General features: G+C 42.8%; 1 protein-coding gene across 1 annotated transcript in view; it reads right to left on the bottom strand.

The window, feature by feature from the left end:
* The window catches only part of nlgn2a (neuroligin 2a), a 224828-nt gene continuing 200692 nt past the window's right edge, over positions 1-24136 (bottom strand). Inside the window, exons 5-9 of the mRNA XM_069671777.1 lie at positions 13231-13416; positions 9986-10251; positions 6937-7090; positions 5828-6194; positions 1-5160 (exon numbers count right to left, since the gene is read on the bottom strand). Coding sequence (XP_069527878.1) covers positions 4326-5160; positions 5828-6194; positions 6937-7090; positions 9986-10251; positions 13231-13416 — 1808 coding nt within the window. The 3' untranslated portion in view covers positions 1-4325. The remainder of the gene's footprint in view (positions 5161-5827; positions 6195-6936; positions 7091-9985; positions 10252-13230; positions 13417-24136) is intronic.

Genomic DNA, 24136 nt, shown 5'->3' with positions numbered 1-24136 from the left:
TGGCTATGAATGTCTTTAATGTTTCCCAGATCAGAATCACAGCATACAGTGTATAATAACTTCTAAAGTAAACAGAAATATCATCACCTCATTTATTTATATAGTTTTACTATACTTTTTTTTAATAATCATCTTTTTTAAAATTCCATTATTTAACATTTTTCTTCATCTCAAGTATTGGGTTTCTGAGTTCAACAAAGAATGTAAAAACAAGACAACAGGTGCAGCTTTTCAATCGAGACCAAGCTGAGGGTTATCAAGAGTGAGAGCGTGTGTTTGCTATTGTGGGGTGTTGCAGCCATTCTGTGCACTGACCCAACACAGGATCTCTGAATAACTGCAGTGATAAGGGTTCATCTTGTTTTACTTTGCAGATTTTGGAAATGTTAAAATAATAATAAACTGAAATTCAGCCACGTCTGTGTGAACCACAGGGCCGCAGTGAGTCACCTTGTAGCAAAGACAAGGCTAAGTGTGTGCTCACATACGTCCAGTCTGATGCTCAGAGACTTTTCAGATTGACTTCACATCTCATCCATCTCGCCACTGTTTAGAACATGAAACAGTTCATTGCTACATCGCATCACTGTAAGGTCAACACAACCTCCATTACCACAATGCAACACAGTGTGTGGAAGGAAAAAAGGTCAAGACCACCAGTGTGATCTCTACAAGGAGTTGAGGCATCTTATGGTATCAAAGCCCTCATGTCTGTCTCACATGTGATCAAGCAGCTACATGTAAACACTGCTACATGTGAGGGGAGCTATTAACATGACTGCACTTAGTCTCTCAGTAAAGACATTCTGACCATTAATCACTCGCCAGGTACCTACATCCATTCAGAGCTGGCTTTTATCAGTGCTCTTACACTCTCCGATGTTTCCATATACACTCTGAAGTCACACAGATCATGCAGCACAGATTTACCAGGAGAATAGTTTGATCAGGATATATTTAAAATTAAAAGTTTGGTTAAAACAACCCCAGAACAAAGAGCAGAGACGCAGAGACGGAAGCTATTGTTTTTTTCAGTTTTGAAACTAGCAAATGCTAACCACAGCATTCCAGACCCTCTGCAGTGAAGATGAATTTCTGCTACAGTCTCTTTCCTGGTTAGAAATAATGATGCTACAGAACGCCCACATATAAATGGGCAACGCCAGAAAAAGATAATAATCATAATAATTTGATATTGGCATGAGAAGTGAGAAGTGACGAGCAGTTTTAACCCACCAATGACTTTAAAAATCTCAAGCTAATGGCCATATTTTTGCCAAGCTGCACCTGTTGTCTTATGTTGTCACAAAAAAAGCATTTCATTCATTCACTCAAAAAAAAAAAAAAAGAAAAAGATAAACAAACAAGAAACATAATATTTACAAATATTTTGTCTGTTTGATTCTTACACTTAAAAATGTACAGTTTTGATCCTCCTCCAGATGTTGTGTGTCTCTTTCCAGCCACCCCGTTTGGTATTTTTCTTCTCATATCCAGTTTCCTCAGTGGCCAGACTGCAGTGAATCTGTCACAATGGCGCCCTCCAGTGTTAGCTTATAAAATAGACAAGGAAAAAGAACAGACCAAACTAAATACCTTGTTTCTGTCTTACCTCCAGTGGTGTCTTTGTAGCTATGTTGTTGTGAAGTTTCTTCACAATCCCTTTCTGCGTCCTAAAGAGTACAAAAGGGTTCACATGGATCCGATCAGATCCTCCGAACAGATTAGCAAGGTATCCTCCTGGCAAACATTGTGGGTAGAAAGATGGCCACGCCTTTCAATGTCCTAAGTTGTCTTCTGTTTTGATTTCAACATTTAAGGCTGTGAGTCTTTTTCCAATCTCCTCCCAGAGTCTGTTTTCCACAGCGTGCCCCTTCCCCTGCGCTACTGTCCATCTCCTGCTCCATCCACCTGCAGCACACCCAAGTCAGTTTTGTGTTTTACATTGTGCACATTTCCCTTTCACTGGGCGTACAAAATCTCTGACAGGAGCAGCCAGGTATATATTTCCCCTTCCAGCCCTCCCCCACCACCCCATTAGGCAGTAATAAAATAGAAAACAAACAAACAGGCTAAAGCTAGAGCACAAGCAAAGACAGCACCGGTGACTAACTTCTCCCATACTGGATTTCGGCTACTATGTGTTCCTGTGGGCTCAAACAACAGCACATCAGTTCAGTTAGCATAAGTATTAAGTTACCCATGATCCACTTTTTTAGCTGAGAATCGGAGGGAGGAACCGCTGAGCTGTAGGCCTGCACATTCCTTACCAAAAGAAAAGAGCTGAATCAGAAAGAGCAGTTGTCAACTGCGTTGCTTTTACCCTGTTTAGGAGATCAGAGCCCCCTTTGCATCTTGCTGCTCTGTGCTGCAGGCCCTGAAGGCCCGCAGGTTACCCTCAGTGTGCTTAGAGTTTAATTTACAACTGATGAGCTCACAAAAAGCCACTAGCTTAGTGAACACTTAAATGTGAGGATAATAGCAGAGCTGAACTGAGGTCAGAAATTGTGTAGAACGGCGCTGACACAGTGAAGTCAGGTGTTTTTGAGTTTTGTAGGGGAGCAGGGGCATTATGGGTGATTCCCAGAATAACGGCGACAGCTTCTAATACAAGGCAAGTGTACTCATGGAGAGAGGAGAAGGTAAGTAAGTGATGTTTCAGTGCAGGGTGTCGGTATGCAGCAGGAATGAGCTTATTTTGGAGTCAAAGTTTTTACCATGAAGGCGATCTTGTCTGTCTGCCTCCGTATCTATTTGCTCTCTAATTAGGGCTCACCTATGCCAATGTGAAGCACAAGCACACACACGAACACACACGCACATTCTCTCGCAGGCACACATCAAACAGAATATGCATGTGCTGGAAATAGGGGTGCAGACAGGAGAAGGAAGGTGTATGTAAAAGAGCAGAGGCTGCCTGTCTCTGCTTTGTACCTCAGCCTCACTGAAATACAAAAATAATTCTGAACAAGCAAGCTACAACAACAGATTCGGTACCGCATGTACCCTAAAAAAAAACATAATCTCCATATAGATAGAAACTTAAGTAGCTACTGTAGGATGATGGGATTCCTGTTGGCGTGCTGCATCACCTGTTGGGAGAAACACACCTAACTAACATGATGAAGGAGAGGATGAATGGAAGAGCTTGTTCACAGTTGTTGCTTTAACCCCAACATCTTTTGAGATTTGTGGCAATGACTTTTTTTTTAATAAGTGAGTATTGAGAAGAGGATTTGTTTCGTTATTACAAGACTTTCTGTGATGTTCTTGTTCTGTGTGACATAAAACAAAAACCAAAATATCCAGACTGGGCCGCTATGATTTGATTAGATTTGGGAAACGTGCATTGACAGATACAGTGTCCTTTCCCCCATCATCACCTTTAAAAATAATTCATGCATAGATCCCCACTGAGAAAACCCATTTATATACTTTCTTCTTTGTACACATTTATATATAACTATATATAATATCATTTCTCTATATCTATATTTTCAGCAAAAAATCTTTCCACAAAAACAACTATTAAACAAATGCCTGAAAAAACAAACAAACGGAAAAGATGGAAGAATGAAAAAAAACAAAACACAATCGAGGGCCAGTTTGGCACTTTGTCATGAGAACACACAGCATCTGTTAATTGAGAGTAAATAGGGATACTCTAGAATTTTCTTTAGTTTTTTTCTCCCTTGATGAGAAAGCCAACACAGAAGTACATACTTGGCACCAAGAATGCTGGTAGAATGAAATGTGATTGATATCTGATGTGTGTTCATCAGATATCAATGTTTTCATAGCTATGTGATCACTGTATGTACCCTATGCCCCCTTCCACAGCTCAGTAGTTTATAAATCCTTAGAGCAAAGGGAGAGAATCGCATGTCGAATGAGAGCAACAAAGCAGAGTTAAGACACAGATGTAGAAAAGAGAACGATATATGCACATAACACACAAGGGAGAGAAAAAATAAGACGCCAAAGTAAAAAGGGGGAAGTGGCGAAAAGCATTCGTCCCTTTGACAAAAGTCGGGGGGGGGGGGGGGGGCTCTAGTCTGGAAACAGCAGACCTTTGAGAAAAGTATCTCTGAAAGATCTAAATAACCCCCGAACTGATCGTCTGCTGTCGTGCAGTTCAGTTCACTTCTCCACATGCTACCAGTGGAGCTCCTAAGTTTGACAGCACATGATGAAGGAAGTGGAGTTCTTTTTGGAGAAACAAGAGAATAAGAGAACAGAGCAAAGGCCCACATCCAGAAGCCTCCATTCTAGATCAGAGCCAGTCTTCCTGGTCCTCTAGTGACGCTGTGTCGGGCCTGTCCCTACTATACCCTGGTGGTGGAGTGGGGATGGGGCAAGGTGTTGTTGTGGCCGGTGGAGGGGAATGTGTTGAAGGCATGAAGAGGTTGCATGCTGGTGATGGTACTGGGAATCATGGTGATGGTGTTAGGTGTCATCAGTGGCACGTCGTCTGGGGCACGGCGCAGCGCCAGTGTGTAGTCAGGTGGGCAGGCGGGTCGAAGAATGTCGTGAGGTCGGAGTGGCTCCATGTCGTGGTGGGCATCGTGCTCCGAATGCTTCATCTGCAGGGACATGATCTCCTCCTCCTGGCTGTGAGCCAGGTCGTTGGCAGGGCCGCCCCGCTGGGGAGACAGCCTGTGACGTCGCATCTCGTGCCTTTTGTCGCGCTTGTAGTAAAGGGCAGCAAAGGCCAGAATGTTGAGGAAGAGGAGCGACGCCCCCACGGCGACCGTCACACTCAGCTCAGTGGAGTAGTCCCGGGTGTCTCCAGGGAACAGGTCCTGGTGTGGACGCTCTGAACCTTCAGGCTCTGGATCAGAGGGGAAGGTAGGGTAAGGGTGACGGGTGGTGCGAGGGCCAGGAGGCCTGGGCCAGGGTCTGTTGGTTCCTGGGCCAGGACCTGATGGCGAGCGGGTAGTGGTGGGGAAAAGCTCCTCATGTAGACTATGGAGGTGGGGAACTAATTCCAGCCAGAAGGCCACCTTGTTGGCCCTGTAGTTGTCTCTAACACGAGGTTTTAAGCCAATGTGGAGGTACTGCTTGTCCTTCGAGTTGAACTTGGTCCAGATGACCTCTTCAAAGCGGTTGGGCTTTGTGTGGATGAACTTGGTGTCCTGAGGGACTGGCAGGTTTGGGTCCCTAGTGGAGGACAGAGGGGGCATCTTAGTTATAGGTCAAGAGTTTGATCAGTGTGATTCAACATTTTTTCAGTTAACATCCAGACAAGAAAAACACCCTTGTGTTAAAAGCTTTACATTTTGAAGTTATGGCAAAGAGAGACAGGGCTCTACTTATTTAACAAGTCTGCCAACATCTGGTTATCCTGCACACACAGCACAGAGAAGAAAGAGTGCTAAAAATCAGAGCCTGTCAGATATATCTGTCGACTGATATTAGGGCTGATATAGGTCTATAGATGGTCTAGATATGCACGATTATGTAAACTACTTTAAAGAACATATATTGCAAATAGAACAGAAGTTGGGGTGATTTAAAAATGTATTATCACCAGCAAAAAGGCTCTCTGACTCCATAGTTTGCACTGTCTGCAGCACATGTAGCAGCATTACAGAGGAGCAGATGGTGCTCAACACTAGACTTGTTTGACAATGTATAATAATGTAAGTTATTTTGTTCAGAAAGGAGCCTTTTGTGAAGCTTTACATAGCTATGTCAATGAAATTGGTGCACAAGAAATTCACCATATTGGCCTCCACATCGTTTATTAAATCTGTATTGTTTCCATTATCGGCCAGGCTCTACCTAAAAGACATTGATATGAAAACAAATCCTTAACAAGGCCTACCCAGTCTTGGCGAAGTTGGTCCAGTAAGTCATGACCACGGCGCTCAACATCACATCGTTCTTGGAGAAGTTGCATGGGAACAGGTCTGTGGCTCCGATCATAGGCACTCCAAACACGTACGGTATCTCATCTCCATGGGCGGCATCGGCCCACTCAGGTCGTGTCTCCGTCTGGCAGTGGTGGTAGAAGGTGTAAAAGTAAACCGGGGACTGAAACTCGGCGTGAAGTTTGGCTGTGGCCACTGCTGGCGCCACCCACTGGTGGTCTGTAAACAGAGCTAAGAGGGTCTTCCTTCGCATGTCTCCATTGTCCCTGTCTGCCCAGTCTGTGTACATGAATTTAATGGTCTCTCTCAGGATGTCTTTGCCTGGAGGATAAGGCAAGAAAGAGAAATTGAGATACATTCCAGATAAGTTAAGTTGTAGAGAATGACAGGAATGCAAAATCAAAGAGGTTCTGTGTAAGTGAGGTATAGAGAAAAAGTAGAAGGATGGACTGAGCAACATGTAGGGCAAAAGAGACAATAAGCAGAGAGAGTGACACGCACTTAGAGGAAGCGTGACTGTGTTATTCAAATGTGTCTGTATTGTGACTTTTGCCTGCTGTGAGGGCTTTGCAGGCTGATCTGATGGGAACAACAGCACTGTGATAGGAAGCTGCCTTCATCTGGGTTGATGAGAGACAGCATTAGTGCCCACAGAGCCTAAAAGGCCAAAGCACAGACCCACCATGGTGAAAGATAATCTCTTTAGTATGTATGTGTTTGATTGATACTTATTGCTGGGATCACATTATGTTCCTTTCTTCATTCTTTGCCCACAAAATGTTTAAAGACTCAGGTACCAGGGAACATATTAATGCATTATATTGTATGTTTAAGTCATTATAATATTTTCAAAATGACTTATGCTGTTTACTTTTAGATTGTTACATTATGTTCTTTTTACTTTGACAATTTTCCTTTAATTTCAGTCTTGTGCATGTTAAAAAAAACGGAAAGATTTCATCTAATGAGTCTTCTAAAAAGCATAAACAACAACGACACTGCAAAGTTCTGTGATTTGAGAGATGGTTGAGGACAAATCAGAGAATATGTCTCCATTCCTCACCCTCAGGGTATCCATACAGGTTGTCCACAAAGTTAGAGATGGTGTAGTCGAATGCTGCAGCCGAGATGCCGTCATTGTCCTCGCTGTCGTCCACAAACTTCAGCCCCTCTCCTTGGTTCACTCCTATTAGGATGTCATAGTTGAGGAACTCCCCCTGGTGGGACAATTGTGGAAGGACATGTTGAGTGGTGAAATTTAATTCAAAGGGCAGGCTTTAAGTCTCTCTACATGTGTTTGTAAACGATCATTAACCATTGTGAAGAAGTAGCTCAGAGATAAGAAAATCTTTCCTCCATTATGAGCTAATAAATCGATCAAAAGTTCTACATAAACAGTGCTGAAAAACATGTTAGCGCTGACCTTGATTTTAAAGTCTACAGTGTCAATTAATGCGCAAAATGAGCTCATTAAAAGCAATGTGACGTGGCAAATTTCTCAGAAACCTTTAGATGCTCACGATTATTGCTGACACCTTTTTTTTCTTACAGAATTGTTTAGAGCAGTGGTTCTCATCTGGTCTTGCCTCAGGACCCACCATCACCTCCTCATAGACAAATTGCGACCCAAATTGCTGAAAACAGCTTAAATGTATTTAATGAAAAAATGGTGCAGACCGTGCGGCGTAACAGAAAATCACAGTATGTCAATTTCACAGAACACAACAGTATAATAGCCAAGCAAAATGAGTAGCAGGTGGCAGTGCATTAGAGGAAAAAAATAACTAAAAAGGTGCAACATAAATAAGTGCAACATAAATGCAAGGACTGTAGCGCTCATCAAGTTTCAAGAATGTAAATGTAACTGTAGCTGGGATTACCCAATCAGTGGAAACATGGGGTGTGAATAAACTACACTACTACTGCTCACATGTAAAAGGAAACCCCTGTCCTTCAAAATAAAAGAGCAGCAAAGACTTTTTACCACAACTTTTTTTTTTCAAGCACACATCCATGACCCACTGAAAACAGCTCCACGACCCAAAAGTTGAGAACCACGGGTTCAGAGGAACTGAAAGAATGGGCTGAACAAAAAAGCTGTAAAAGTCTTACAACAAATTTCCATCTGATACATTGCAGTTCTTATTTTGTTTTATGCAAAATCTGTTTTATCTACAGTTTCCCTTTATTAGTCTTATTAAATTCTAGTCTTTCCAACCACTCAAAGCTACTTTTATACTACATGTCACATTCACACACACATTCATACACTGATGGCAGAGGCTGCTACGTAAAGTGTCAATCAGTTATTACTTGCCCAAGGACACTTTGACATTAAGCCTGAGGGAGCTGGGGATCGAACCTCCGACCTTCCGATTGAAAGACAACCGACTCTACCACTGAGCCACATTACCTTCCTGTTATGAGAGATTTTCATTTTGTCTCAAATTAAACATACAAACTTCAGCTTTCAGCCACAACAGCGGATTGACAGACCCAATATGTGGAAGCAGTATTAAAGGGCCAGTTCACAGATTTTCAACCTCAGTCCTATCATGCTATTACGGGGAGCTAATGCCATTATGGTAGGAAAAAAAATGCAATTCCGCTCTGTGCCTTTGGAGGACGCTATCCGTTTCTCCACTGGGCCCTGGAAAACCTCCGCCAGACTACGCAAAACGCGTCATCTGCTGGGGGCCAGGGAGCTTGCTAAACTACACTTCCTCAATCTAGGACACCCGCCCCTGATGTCATGTCTCATTCAAAAACGTCAGATTTTAAATGTAGACTGCAGACCTGAAGATGTTTTCGATCCACGATTTATACCGCTCTGAGCCCTTGGCTATAGCGATCAATGTCTTTGACTGGAAAACGGTAGTATTTTACTCCAGCGTCTCTCACTGGGCTGTTCCTTTCAGAGGGTGGGACGCAATGCATGCTGGGCGTTGTAGGAATGTAGAATGGGCACACAAGCTGTTTGTACAACTTTCTCCACAGCTATGGCGCACATTTCAAATACTATTGCTTCTATCGATTACAGAGAACACCAGCTCTGACTGGCTTTTTCCAGGGGTGAATTGCTCCTTTAAACCACCTGTTTTCTGAAAAGTAAATACAAATTCTTATTTAAAGGAAACGCATTAATTTAAAGATTAATTTAATATTTTAAGGAAGAGGGCTGAAAAGACTCCCTTGTCTTTGTTAGTAGAGTCAAAAGCAGAGGTAAAAAAGGTAGCCAGCTAAAGCAGCTAAAGCTAAGACAGACTAATTAACACTTGGTCTGAGGGGCAATTATATGCTGTACCTCTGCTCTGGGAAGTCACTGCAAATAGCTGTTGTTCACCAAAAATGTATGTGTTTAAGGATGAATCAAACAAGATATGCATCAATTAGCAAACAACCGTATGCTAAGCTAAGCTAATTATCTAGCAGCTGCAGTTCTATATTTACTGACATAATAGTGGAATGAATCTTGTAATTTTACTCTAAAAAAGTGAAGTGTATTCTCTGAAATGTTACACTTTCAATATGAGTAATTGTAGTTCTTCCAGATGACAACTAGAACTTATGACAGTCATTGTAGTTTAAGGTTATAATCTCTTTTCTCTTTGGTGGCACCTACAGCGATAAACTGTTATTGCGGGAGCACACTTCCCAGATATCCAAACAGTGTTGCATGTGTGTGTTAGCTCCGGTTGTAACTCTTGATTTTTCCAGGGGCAAATTGCTCCTACAAGAAAGTCAGGATAATGTGATTGATGTTCATATAAAATGGAATTTGACTTCTGCCTGCCCTCTTCATGCATATTAAGTTTGCATGTTAACAATGTGTTGTATGCCTGGCATCACAAATTTAAAAAAATTGAGAACAATTGGTTTTAAAGGGCAATGTACACCACCAACTATGCAGCTCTCTTCACTTGGAGTGTGTGAGGGTGTGAGTTCACGCAGGTTGGTAAACGCCACAGCCATTCGCTAACAATAGAGAAAGGTCACACTCACACTTGCAATGCAATAAGTTCTTCATGTTCTCCTCTTTCTGGTGAGTAAACACATCTTAAGCCACTTTACTTGCACCAAATAAATCCAGTATGAACATGTCAGACCCTCACCTGTTGCATGAGGATCTCAGGATCGTCCGGCACCACGTCTCCATCCACCACGGGGCCAAACGCGATGTGATAGCGAGCTGGCTGGATGTCCTGGTCAACAAGCTCCCTGAAGTTCTTGCGCCTCAGGCAGTCAACCAGGTCAGCCGTCTCTGTGTAGGTGCAGCCCACCTTCCGGGCCAGGATCTTGGTGTATTTGAGTGGCTGGTAGTTGACAGACCAGCTGGAGATTGCAGTTCCACTCTGGGCTATAGCCCTGTGGAACAGACCTGAAAGGTAAGATGGAAAGGATTTTTATTTTACTGTACTAGAAGCCAATGTTGCCTTTTAAAAACCTAAAAAATCTGCTCAATTGGTTTAGATTTTTGCATTTTTGGTGGCAGGATGGAGCTCTGTAAAGTAATCTGACTGAAGTTTACGTATCACTTTCTCTTTTTCAACTTTTAGATTTTCCCTTTTTCAGAAAAACAACAAATTCTGCCCTGTTTTCTTTAACCATTCTCACTTTAGCAAAGCTAGTACACAACTCATGTGTCTGAAACTAAAAGCATCTCAAAATGAGCATGTTTTGGTTCTGTAGCCCCAAAAATATACAAAGGCAGAAGAGGGGACTGAGCTTATCTGAGACGTCAAGAGAGCCATTTCCCTCTGTCTTCTGGCAGCTGTTTCTTCTCTCAGACTTTCTCTTGCTGTGTTTCTGCCTTTCTCTCCTCCTCTTTGTCTCTCTCTGTCTCCTTAGCTCCTTAGCTCTGCCTGTCCTGTGCTGTTTGAACCACTCAAGTGGCTCGTTAAGGGGCCGCCTGCCTTACTCGTTTCCTCTCGCGCTCCTTTTTTCTTTCTCTTCCCTCTCCTGGGCTGAAGATTGGTCAGTTAATTATTAAGCAGAGCCGCAGAGCCCCCTTTCCCTGGGAAATCAATTATGGGAAGAAGTAGCTTGGAAACAGCTATACCTACATATCTGCAGCAAGAGAAGCAGAAGGGGGGGAGACAGACAGGGAGAGAGAGAGGTGTTGGAGGTAGGTCGTATTTCATTCGTCTTCAAAATCAGTTTCTTTGTCACTCCCTAAGTGCCTCTTGCCTTCTCCGCTTAGTTCCTTCCTCTTTCTGGCTACTTCTCTCTTCTTATTTGCTACATCAGAGCATCTTCTGGCTAATTTTTCCTCCTCATTTTCCACTCTCAACAATGTTTCTGCCGCTCATCCCTTCTCCAAAAAACTGTTACAAGTATTCCATGGATACTGTCTCCCCACCCTTCATCATATCAGTATCACTTACAACCCCTCCCTCCATCCTGTCTGCCACTTCCATCCCACCATCCATCCTGCAAGTCTCTGCTGTCAGGCTTGATTTGTGACGCTGTGTTGTTGACATGATTGGTGTCCCTGAAGGGTGGGGATGACAGACTCCTTACCTAGCATCCCTGGCGGGGAAGAGGGGGGAGCATGACAGACAGGCGGCGTCTAGAGGGCTGATGTTACACCGTTAGATGCTGATGAAGATGAGGACGATGATGGGGTGATGACAAAGCAGAGGCATGAAAATAGACAGGTGGCAGTGTGAGGGGGTTGGTTTTCAGCAACAGTAAACATGGGGTTAATACAGGCATTCCCAAATGTTAGGGTCCCTCTGCTGCTAAAGTGGGGCTCCCTTGAAAAAGTCCTGATTAAATCATGTCTGTTAAGTCTGTATCTAATGCCGAATGAGGTAACTCAATGGTGGCGACTTTTGAGGAAAAAAACCACAAGCAGCGCCCAGTAAGTGACGCGTTTTCCATCAGCCAGCAGTGGTTGGTCTGCCAGAGAGGGTAGGCGGAGCTAAGCGGAAGCTTTTCTGGTCTCTGCAAGTGTTGCGAGTAAACAGTAATCTACTATGGCTGAACAAACAAAGAAAAGATGGATGACTACAGATACAACTTCAAAAATAAGTTAAAATCCAAAGAAAAAGAAACAAATTCTATTCCACAGATGCTAATAAATTTGATAGATTTGGTTAGCAGTGCTTACTGGGTTGCAGGGCCAATCCTCAGTAAGTTTACTTATGATATTTCCCCCGTTTAATTCCTATTTACAAAACACATAAACAAACAAAAAAAAAACTTTTTTTCAATTTTCCTTTTATACAAGCCCTAAGAAGAAGAATCACTCTGTGAGCATTATCATAATATAAATATATAACATCTGTAAGGTTTGAAATCTAAGTGGGTCGGTACCATAAAGGGAGAAAGGTTGGATGTGCCTGTGTTACATGAAGGGTTAACAGACATCAGTGACAACTGCAGTGGTTGTTTAAAATGGATGCAGTGACATGGCAACAGCACACAGATGCTCACTCGAGCTCGGAAGAAATACATTTGTTCTCAAGGCACATCTACACAGACAGAATGAGTCAAAGTTAGAGACGTGTTAGAGATGTCTGCTTGATTCTTCAGACACACACACAAACACACAAACACAGACACAGAGTGCTGATTGAAACAGATGTGTGGTTGTGTGAACGCGCTCTCTCTCTAATCTCTCTCTTTCTTTTCACCCACTGTTTCTTCCCTGTGTCTGTCCTTTGCAGTTTGTGTGTGTGAGACGGAAAATGAACAGAGGAGAGAGATATTAAGGGAGAGTCCTCGAGCAGCGTCGAGAACAGACGAGTTACGATCGGAGGAGGACAGCTTCAAGAACAGCATGATCAAAGGCAAGTGAGTGTGTGGCCATTTGGCTGCGGGTCGCCAGCCTGACTGATCTCGCTTCAGATCAAAGTCGATTGGTCCGTAGGCCTCTCTCTTTTAGTGGTGCAATGTTAACACTTAGCCCTGAGGGTGCGTTGTTGGTAATGGGGAGCGTGAGGTCACATGGATCTATGTTTCCGACAGAGGGAGAACCTCTCTGCTGCGGAGCGGTGAAGTGTTAAGAGAGCCAGGAGCGCTCGCCAAGTCAGGTAATGTGGGGTAATGTTGGAGCTCTAGAGTCATTTATCCTCCATAGACATGAGCAACATAACCCGGATCAAACGTGGACTCGCTCATTAGCCACACCACTGCTGAAATGTTTCAGTTCAAAGGACAAGAAGTGTTTTCCTTTGAGGATAGAGGTGTCAAATGAACATAACAGGACTTAATGACTCCTGGGCTGAATGCTGCTAGCTTCTTTTACGTCTGAAGTGGGCATAGCAGAACCGGCCGCTATGATTACATTTTAAATATAAAATAAAAGGAGGATCATTTTATAGCCATGGGATGATCAAAAAACTGAAAATACCTTCGGAGTGGTGCGAGAGGATGAGGAGGTTCACACATGACGCCCCAGCTCCCGAGCCGAAGATGGTGATCCTCTCTGGGTCTCCGCCGAAGTGACCGATGTTCTCGTTGAGCCAACGCAGAGCCTGAATCTGGTCCAAGAGGCCGTAGTTCCCCTTAGCGGACTGATCACCGGTGCTGAGGAAGCCTACAAACAAAGATGGATTCAGGAAGAAGGCGGGGAAGAGGGATAAGGAGGGGAGGAGAGTGAAGAGAGAAGAGAGGGACATGGTAATGTTAGTATTAGTACCCCCAGTATTTACAGGCGTCTGACAAATGTTCCCTACTTTAGCCTGTAATGTGTCTGAGTGTGTGTGTGTGTGTGTGTGTGTGTGTGCAACATTATCGCTCATGAAAAGGAGTGACAGACGGTACACAGAGAAAGCAAAGGGAGTGAGACGCAAAATTGCTCTTTCAGCTCCTCTCTTAATGACGTTTACTCTGTCTAATGGCATCGAGCAGGGACTCCACAAAGCCACTTACAGTACAGCAGGCTGCACTCCGAGAAATATAGGTGACCCTAATCTGAATCACACCCATAACTGGATTACATAGATGACACAAAGTGCTTGGAATTCAGGATTGTACAATTTTTCGTCCTTTTTTTTTTTTTTTTTGAACAAAATTTTTTTTGAGAAGAAACGGTAAAAACTTTCACTTTTAGCACAAGATTTTGCCGCCAGGCTTTTACACAGCAGACATTCTGACTTAAAATTGTAGAAGTAACCTGGGTGTTAGTATTAATATTAAGGTTTGCTCTGTTCCATTCAGGAATCCAAGTAAGCCAAGACAGTGTGACAGTGAGTCAGCATGCTGAAAAGCAGGAACCAACGGAATTCAGACATCAATCATTGTTTTATTTACAGGTGTGCTCCTCTTTGCAGTCTTAATTAAAGCTCCTGTGAGGAGATTTTCACTGGTTATGAAACAGACTGAAATGAATTGTGACGACTCTATATGACCTACAAAAGCAAACCAGACTATCAGCGACAAGATTGATTATTTCTACATAGTTATTTTTAATGCCTAAAACTGCTGGCGGGGGGTTGGTGTCAAACGAAGCGATTAACTGCATGCTGCCTTTGTTTACGTTTTCCAGTGCAAAAATTGTAAAACATACGACTGTTAAAGAAAGCAGGATGAGATTTGTTGTTAAAAACCACCAATTAAGCACGTACAGGACAAAATCAGCAAAGAGATAAGAGGTACGGCTTTGTCCACAGGGGGCGCCAAAATCAACACAAACCGGAAGTTCCTCACAGGAGCTTTAAAGATGACTATGCAATCAATTTTCTATTACTCTAATGTGTTTTTGAATCACGTTCATTCAAAGGTCAGACCTCAGCCACGATGGGCTGACAGTATTTGGAGTGACCGCATAGCCCACACTGCACTGTCACTCCATAGTTGTAGAAAACATGGCGGCTCAAGGATCAGTTATTCGGCCTTAGATGTACGAGCCGGAATGGCCAGGAGGTATCGGAATGGTAAGTTAAAATCTTGACAGCGACTTGACTACAAGCTAGCTAGTAAGTGAATGACGATTGTTCGATTTCAGCGAGAGCAAGGTTCTACGTAGAAACCTGCAGCTGTTCTGAACGGCCAATTTCAGAGGCAACCTTTTTAAACGTTTTCACTTTTTCACTGTGAACAATAAACACCCAAAAATGTGAAACACATGCACGATATGTGAATATCCATTCAGAAGATATGGCCCGTTGAAAGAAACCAATATTGTGGGATATACTGTATCTCTTGCCTTAATGTCTCTTTTCTACATAATAAAGGAAAAGAATGAAATATGTTAAGAAACATGATCTGATTGGATGGATGGCCTATTCCCAATTTCTAAATACACTTAATTTGCATATGCAATAAGGACTACCACTACTCTTCACTTATAGTGCCTTCATTTCTTCATTGCTTTGTCACATCTTATCGCCTCTTAATTCCAATAATTTTTTTTGATCACAAGTAACACCAAATGCTGTTTGCAATCAAAACTCCACTGTGACATAACAAAGTACATTCATTAAAGTGTCTCTGTGAGACAATTGTTCATTGTAATAAATGCTCACCCTTTCTGTTGCTTGCTGACATTTTGCCTCTCATGATTACCGCTCAGTATCTTCGATTGTTCCACCAAAGACCTAAATCTTTTCCATTTAAGTACCCATTAAGTGGAAGCCTCTCAGATCCTAATGGGACTCCTAATTAGAGCTTTATTAAAGGCAGGTGCACTGGAAAGGTCATCCATTAAGCCTGATACAGTAGAGGTTAAACACTTGTACACAGCTAGATACTCAGGTCTGTTGTTACACAAACCAACAGCATGTTGTCTGCTTTGGGCTCCAAATTACTGTTCAAGATCTTTTATCAAGAATTCCAATTAGAGCCAAATTACAGTCAGGCACTTAACAGTTGGCTATACATCTATTGCTTTGTCCAGAGCTAATTAAACAGTAAAGTAGGTTTAGGTAGGGAGCTGGGGAAGAAGATGGGTCTGTCTCTGAGGGGTTTCATCAGGACATGATGAGAGGCAGATATTACCTTTAGGAAAGCTATTTAGCATCCAGGCTAGTTGTACAGTCTGGTAACTTGGGTTGTAGGTAATGGATACAAGCCGTGAGTCCATATTTAGTGAGTATGGTTTATAAATTGAGAAAAGATTTTATTTTTTCACACAAAAATCTAAAATATGGCACTTTATGGGCTTGGTGATGTTAACAAGAAGATTTACAGACATCGATACTTGGGCTGTGCACTCTGACAAACGACCCCTGGATGCTACCTGGCGGAAATGAACAACCTCAGGAGACTACGGTAGTCAACGGTGATGAGTGCTGGGTTTGCAAGTGTCATGAGCTCGAGTCCAACTTCACCCATGTATACAAGAATTTTTCGTTGGTGACTGTGATGCACTGCTCACGTATTCAATCGTTTTAGCCACAATGAGACTTGAAAACAGCCGTAAATATGTCTGTGAATGTTTTATGAATCTTGTGACACAAGCAGGTACAATCTGTTCCAAACGTTTTCATTTACATAAATGTCTGTTTAGTCACTATCTATCACCGAATGAGGTAACACAATGGTGATTGAGTTTGTGGCTCACTGATGAAAGCCTTTGCATTTGCAGTAAATAATATTATTATGGACTGGGTGTCTGTGGCGACATTTGTGGACTTAATCACAAGCGGCACCCAGTTAGTGACGCGTTTTCCATCACCCAGCAGTGTTTGGTCTGCCAGAGAGGGTAGGCGGAGCTAAGTGGCCGCAATTCCGGTTTCTGTGAGCATTGCGAGTAAACAGTAATCTACTATGGCTGAACAAAAAAAGAAAAGATCGATGACTACATATACAACTACAAAAATAAGTGAAAATCAGAACTGTAACAAAGGGAGCCAACCGCAGAAGTCTGGTTAAATTGGGAAGTGTGCTTCCATAATTACTGATTATCACCAGTGGTTGGCGCTCAAGAGCACTAAATTAAAATCTTTGAGATTGTATCTTTAAATCATCATCATCATCGTCAGATAGTCGGTAAAAAAACGTTCACTTTTGAACCAGTTTTAAACGTCTTTATAGATAAAAAATACTTTACAGTAAATCTGCAATAACTTGTTAACTACAGCGGGACTACTATAAAAATACTATTAAAATAACAGCAAGCTTATTCACAAAGCAATATCCAACTAAATAACTTATAACACAGCAGGAACTGCACACGTGATAGATGGATAGGGTGCCACCTTGTGGCAACCATACATGGACAATATGTCCCATCTGCTTCAAAACCTTGTGCATTATAATGCATACACATATGACATGTAGGCAGCCTGTAACTGTGGCTGAACATGAATTGTTGCGATAATGCTGCAAAAACATGAATGTTTAAACATGATCCTGTTTTAAGTAGCGATTAAGCTAGCTGCTAGTGAACATGAGAACAGCATAGGAAACGACGCAGATAATGATATTTGCTCACTTAACTGTATGAACCAAGCACAGAAGAAAAAAGAGGAGGTACACCCACACCTTGAAACTGATGTATACAACTATAAAATGTCCTTACATTAACAATGCAGTATGTGTCTGCCAACTGACAGTAAAGGATGATATTTTTAGCCAACTGCCAGATCACCCTTTACTGAAATAAAAACTGTATTTCACCAAAAAAACATATACCTATAATATGCCGCACTCATAATAAGTTCTTATACCTATCAAGCTCACAAAATGACCCTGTTTCGTCTCTCTTCATCCTGCAAGTACAGCTGACATCAATCAATATTTATCTTCTCAGATGATCCGTTAAAACAAAGCGGATCAAAGCAAATATCAGTAAACACAACATGCATTTACTGGCTTTTTGTGGTGCTCTTTAAACACCACTCACACATAAACAGGATGCATGGTTGGGTACATTAATTAAGCCATGCACAAACACAAGGCGAATAAGCTGCCTAATGCCCCGCTGTAATCACCGTGATATATTAAACATAACCAATTATGCTTATGAGGTCATTAATAAAGCTAATTAAAGCCATATACAGCAATACTTCTAAGTCAGCGTAGTTTGTTGCACGTTATAAAAGATCTCTTTGTCGTTATTATTGTGCAAATGTATGAAGGAGGATCAGGGATTGCTGTGCTTCAAAAGATCCAAGCGTCATCTATTACAGTCAGAGCTGTTGTTTTTTCTGCACCTCCACGCTGCGTCCATCTGAGTGTGAGTCGATGCACAACAGCGGGCCACTTCACCCGTCCTCCTCTTCCTCTATAATCTGATAAAAGGCTCGAAAAAACAAAGGAGCTGGTTAAAAACACAGCAATGCAAGATGAAAGCGCGGCTCTGCATGAATAGCCTTTAAAATGGCTGTGGTAAGGAATGGTGGGGAGAGGGGGGAGACGGAGAGAGAGAGAGAGAGTAAAGGAGAAGGAGAGAAGGATAGTGGGTGTTCTGTGAGTCCCGGATAGAGGCACAGTGTTTCATCCTGCCTCCAAGACACCAGGGGCTGGCTCGCACACACATCCACACAGCTATATATACACACACACAGGGACACTGATCAAAGGCTGACACCACAGAAAAGACTCCCTCCTTTTCTCTCTATCGCCCTTCTCTCTCTTCCACATACACAGAAACAGACGCACACAACATGTGAGCACAAAAAGAGAGAGGATAGATGCAAAAACACACTTTCATCCCTTCGCTCGCCCGCCGCACATGTAAACACAGACGCATGCGCGCACACAAACCCTGCACGATCATTCAAACATGCCAGCGCCCACACCAGACCAGGTTCACGCCCTTCTACTGTTTTGTGTATTAGGCCCAAATGACGCAGCAATAAGCCTTTTATGTGCCAACAGAGAGCTGTGACATTATGCTTATGGAACCTTGCACAGGTTTGTTGTGTGTATGCAGCCATACGTGTCATAGTGATTTGTGTGTGTACGCAGAGGTGCATGGATCTGTGACTTTGGGTGCAGCCATACATGTGATTATGATTTGTGTGCGAACAGAGGGGCTGCTGGATGACAAACAGTGCTTCTAACACACAATATCCCATGTGAATTCATTGTTAGAGGTTGATATAGGTGCCAGAGCTCTCCGTGTGAGTGTGTGTGTTCTTGGCAGCATAGTAATTATTGTCTATCAGAGAGTGTGTGCGTCGTCCAGAGAAATGAACAGATGTGGGCGGCTTGAAGTGTGTGAATAATGTATAGGACACACACATTTTCAGCACAACACACACACACCCCAGACTGTGCCCAGTTCTTTTGGAGGTGAGCGAAGCCCCCTGGCTGTTCGATAGGCTGCACATTCTCGAATGGTGTCTAAGTGTGTCATTATAAATACAGCAGCTACCTCACTGTTTATGCCACCGCCGCCAAAGTCGGGCCACGCTATCATCCTGCTGCCACGCTTAACGCGTTGTCATTTCTAAAGGGTCACGCCGAATGACGCACGGGAAGGGGAAGGAGGATTTGGAAGTGAGGAAAAGAGAAATAAGAAACCTTCTCTTTTTTTCCCATCGAGCTTAAGAAGAGGCTTTTTTCCACAAACACCACTCCGGCTTAGACACAGCAATTGGCCTTGGGTGATTCGCTCTGCTCTTCTTCCTCCTTCTTATTGTCCTTTTTCTCTCTCTTAAGTTGTTATTACTATTGCCTGGCTGTGACAACTAAATTATCTGTGAAATTATTCAGATTTTATGCCCTCATATTGGGCAGGACCCTTCTCGTGTGTTTGTGTGGGGATATGTAAACCCTTTCCTGTGCAGAAAAACAATGACATTTTAAGATGTGAACAAGAAACTCTCCCTGATGTCTCTCTCTCTTGCTAGTTCCCTTTTTTCTTTCATTTAAAATCATTGTATTTTTTTAATCATTGGCCTTTAACTTCCCTTATTGTCTTAATCTTACTTTAACCTTCAGCTTTGAGTTACTGCTTTCTCTTTGTCTGTGTTTCAATGTATAATCTTTGAGATGTTTGTGAAGTCAAACTCTAACAATTTATGATCATTGTTTAAGCCACTTCTATTATTTTTTAACATTCTGCAGTAACCTCTTTGTATAGCATTCTTCATTTTTATTGCAAAGCCCGAAATTAACTTAACAGATATATTCAAGAAATATTGCATGCAAGTTATCCCACTTTCTTGTTTGTAAATATTTTCTTATTTGCCTGCTGTCCACTCTCCTAATGCTATATTAGATGTTTAATAAGTTAAAGTGATAAACTTGAAGATCTCAGTTTCGTTCTCCATGGCGGCACCTGCGGCGATAAACGGTAATTGCGAGAGCACACTTCCCAGATATCCAGACAGTGTTGCATGTGTGTCGTACAGAGTTGGCTCCGGTGACTTTCCTCGCTGACGGTCGCTTTCCTTTTCACACTGTTTGCCTTCATCTGAGCGTCAAATTTGTTTCTTTGTCTTTGGATTTTCACTTATTTTTGAAGTTGTATCTGTAGTCATCCATCTTTTCTTTGTTTGTTCTGCTGTAGTAGATTACTGTTTACTCGAAACACTTGCAGAGACTGGAAAAGCAGCCGCTTAGCTCCGCCTACCCTCTCTGGCAGACCAACCACTGCTGGCTGATGGAAAACGCGTCACTAACTGGGCGCCGCTTGTGATAGTCGACACCAGATACCCAGTAATTCTGCAAATGAAAAGGCTTTCATCAGTGGGCTACAGGCTCAATCACCATTGTGTTACCTCATTCAGTGATAGATAGAGACTAAATGAAAATCTTTGCGATTATTACTTTAATGCTAATCCAACATTTCTTACTCCTGCTGCATCACATTAAAAACGTTAAACTGACAAACACAGAGGGGCTTTTATTGTGAAATCACAGAAAATTTAATGTTTTTTCACCTTCACAACTTTAAGTATTAAATACTGTTAGAGTTTTTCTTCACTCATTTTTTTCCTTTTATGGGTGCATCTTCATTCGCCCTTGATTCTTTTATTTCCCTTGCACTTTGCGTTTCAATCCCTCCATCTTTCAGAGGTTAGTCTGGGCGTTAGGCTGCGAGCTTCTGATTTCCTGTCCACTGTGACTGTGGACTCTCTTTCAAGCCTTGTCACTTTCTCGCTCGCCCTTTAATGAAGTCGCAAGGCTATTTGTGCATGTGAGAGCGAGTGTGTGTTTTGGTCATACTGTATGGTTTGGGTTTGGGTGGCACAACAACACGGAGATGCCACAACAGAAAAAGTGTGTGCGCGCGTGCGAACGCTAGTGGAAGAAAAACCGGGACAGCTCCCAGCGGAGTATCACCGTATGCACACAAGTGTTTCTCAGAGTACATGCATGTTTATATATGTGCGTGTGATAGCTCTTATTTAGTCACGGGCCAATCCAATTGTGTCAGAGGGAGGCGGAGGAACACACACACACACACACACACACACACACACACACACACACACACACACACACACACACACACACACACACACACGCACATATACACAGAGGGAGTGTGTCAGAAAGGAAAAAGGATGAGGCGGCTGACAGAGACAGAATGAGTCACAAAGGGACAAACACGGTGAGAGGAAGTGATGGTACATTGTCAGGTGTGTGTGTGTGTGTGTTTGTGTGAAGGACTGGTGTCTATTTCACTCTCAATTCTTTAACCGGAGTCTTTATAGAGTGCCGTTGTGTTTCTATCGATCAGGTTTTGTTGCCCTGTGAACACTTTTACAGCCCCAAGGAACAATAGCTCACTGGCCTCATCAAAAACCCTTATCATGATCCTTTTATGTGTATGTGTGTGTGTGTGTGTGTGTGTGTGTTGAACTGCAAACCATCACCTTTCCTGTCTCCTTTTTTGTATTTCCCTCATCCCTCCCGTAGCCTCCTTCCTCCCGTCCAACCCCGTTGATCCATCATGTGGCTCCCCTGGGTGTTGCTGTCCCTGGGGGCTTCTTTCCAGTCAGAGGGTAATGGCGGGTGAAATAGGGGTGCCATGGGCCAGATCGGACACGATGTATGGCATAATGTGAGTGGGTGTGCCACATGTGCAAAGCCACCGTAATTGTTTTTAGTCATTGCTGGGTTTGACAGCGACTGAGCAGACTGCCGTGATGCTTTCATAAGAGTCATTATGGCTGTATGTGTGTCGCATCATAAGACACTTATAGTGTCACAGGTGAGAGATGTTGACCCATGTAATAGGCTTCCTGTGATTTAGGCCACAAGGTTGTCGCACAGGTGCCATTAAATGTGAGTGCCAGTGAAAATGCAGGAGAACATGACTCATTGTCAAGGTTGTTTGTAATGTTTTTTCGTTCGGCGTTTTACTGTTCCAAGTGGGAGCGGTTGGTTAAAGGTGAGTCACACGCTTTGATTCATCACTCATCGTTCGGCAAAATTTCAATCACACACTGAAGGCTTTTTACAGCGCTGTCAAACAGAACAGTTCATTCTTTAAATACATCCTAAGGATGCTTGTTGATTGTTGCTTATTTTAGTCACTACTATCCAAGACTGTATCTCACTCAAATTCACACTGCATCATTCTCTTAGCCTTAATGAGTCTCCCTGATCGCCAGACAGTAAAACATATCAAGCAAACTATTAGAGTCTTAAGTCCCGCCAGTGTTGCCTGGAAAAAGCCAGTCAGTCAAAGCTGGTGTTCTCTGTAATCGATAGAAGCAAAATATTTGAAATTGGCGCCATAGCTGTGGAGAAAGTTGTACAAACAGCTTGTGGTTTCCCATTCTACAGTCCTGAAACACCCAGCGTGCATTGCGCCCCTCTCTCTGAAAGGAACGGCCCAGCGAGAGACGGTGGAGTGAAATACTACTGTTTTCGCTGCAGGCAATGGCTCACTGCGGGACAGAATCCGAAACATGACAAGAATATACCGGTGGATCGTCTAAAAAATCATCCGGTCTGCAGTCTACACTTCAAACCTGACGATTTTGACATGATATCAGAGGTGGGCGTCCTAGATTGAGGGAGTGTAGTTTAGCAAGCCCCCCAGCCTCCGCCAGATGACACGTTTTACGTAGTCTGGTGGAGGTTTTCCAGGGCCCATTGGAGAAGGCATGGAGCGAAAATGCATTTTTTTCCTATCATAATGGCATTAGCTCCCAATGATAGCATGATAGGACTGAGGTTAAAAATCGGTGAACTGGCCCTTTAATAACTATATCATTTAAACTGATGAAGGATTTAAGTCAGCTGGTGACCTTACGTTAGTGGCAGCACGCCTTTCAGCTCCAAAGCCCTGCTGAAGAGCATCAGAGAGAGAAATTCAACAGACAAAGTGCGAGTTTACTTGGGGTCTTCTTCGATGATTACTTAACTAGTTGACCTTTAGGGGGTCGTCCTATTACTATTAAATCTTATAGAGAACTAAGTCTTTAGGGGTTTTGAGGGTCATTTGCACACCCATACTGTTTGTGTGTGAGACTGATCAATCAAAATTGGGAGGCAGAAGCAGAAACATAAATACTGGATCCTGCATTTATCAGATTTCAACCAAGTGAAATGCCTAGATTTGAAACTCGTCATCAGTTTAAAATAAACAAAAACGTAGTATCAGAACCCGAGCTGGAATCTCCCTTTCAATCAAAATGTGTCAAAGTCAGTTTCACTAAACCAGTCGTTTTGTCCAACTCTACTGTAACCCATTTCTAAAATGTTTCTGAGCAAGGATGGAGTGATGGAGGGAAAAAAAGAGATGGAGGGGGGAAACAGAAGAAAAACAGGAGCTAATGAATCCCAAACTCCCGTCTGTGCCTATTCTGGCAGCAGCAGCAGCAGCTGTGCTGTGGTTAGGATTTACCGAGCAAAACAAACAAACAGCAAAAATAAATGGATAAACACCCATAGTGGGTCTGCAGGGGTGTGTGAATGTGTGTCTCCAAATGAGCATGTCTGCATATGGGTCCTTTATTTGTATATTTATGTGCATATGTTGATGTGTGCCCCGTCATATTCCCCTTTACAGGCGCGAGTGGAATGAACGGCTGTTGTGTCTGTGCAGCTCTGGAGCTGAAAGTAGACCTCTGCTATTCTACTACGCGCTGGCAAAATGCTGCAATACTTCAAACAGAGCCCATGCTGGGGATGGCCTAGATACTGTAACTCCTCCTCGTGCAGCAGTTTGCATGGCACGGTTTACGGCAAGCGAGGTGCAGTTTAGCTGAGCATGAGTTTTAATCAGCTGGAAGTGTTTGAAATGTCTTTAAAACATATGATGGCTTTATTTTGGTTAACTATACTCTGTCATTAATCAATATTTTACAAATGATTGCGAAAAAAGTTTAATCTCAAAATATGTTTAATTAAAGTGATTCGGTTCATTATTCTGCGGGTAACCTCCCTCTCAACTCACAGGGTCG

Source organism: Semicossyphus pulcher, unplaced genomic scaffold, assembly GCF_022749685.1.
Source record: "Semicossyphus pulcher isolate SPU_LCO1_2020_fin unplaced genomic scaffold, fSemPul1.0.p SCAF_21, whole genome shotgun sequence".
Taxonomy (NCBI): domain Eukaryota; kingdom Metazoa; phylum Chordata; class Actinopteri; order Labriformes; family Labridae; genus Semicossyphus; species Semicossyphus pulcher.
The sequence above is the reverse complement of the archived record's forward strand: the minus strand, read 5'-3'. Positions and strand labels throughout refer to the sequence as shown.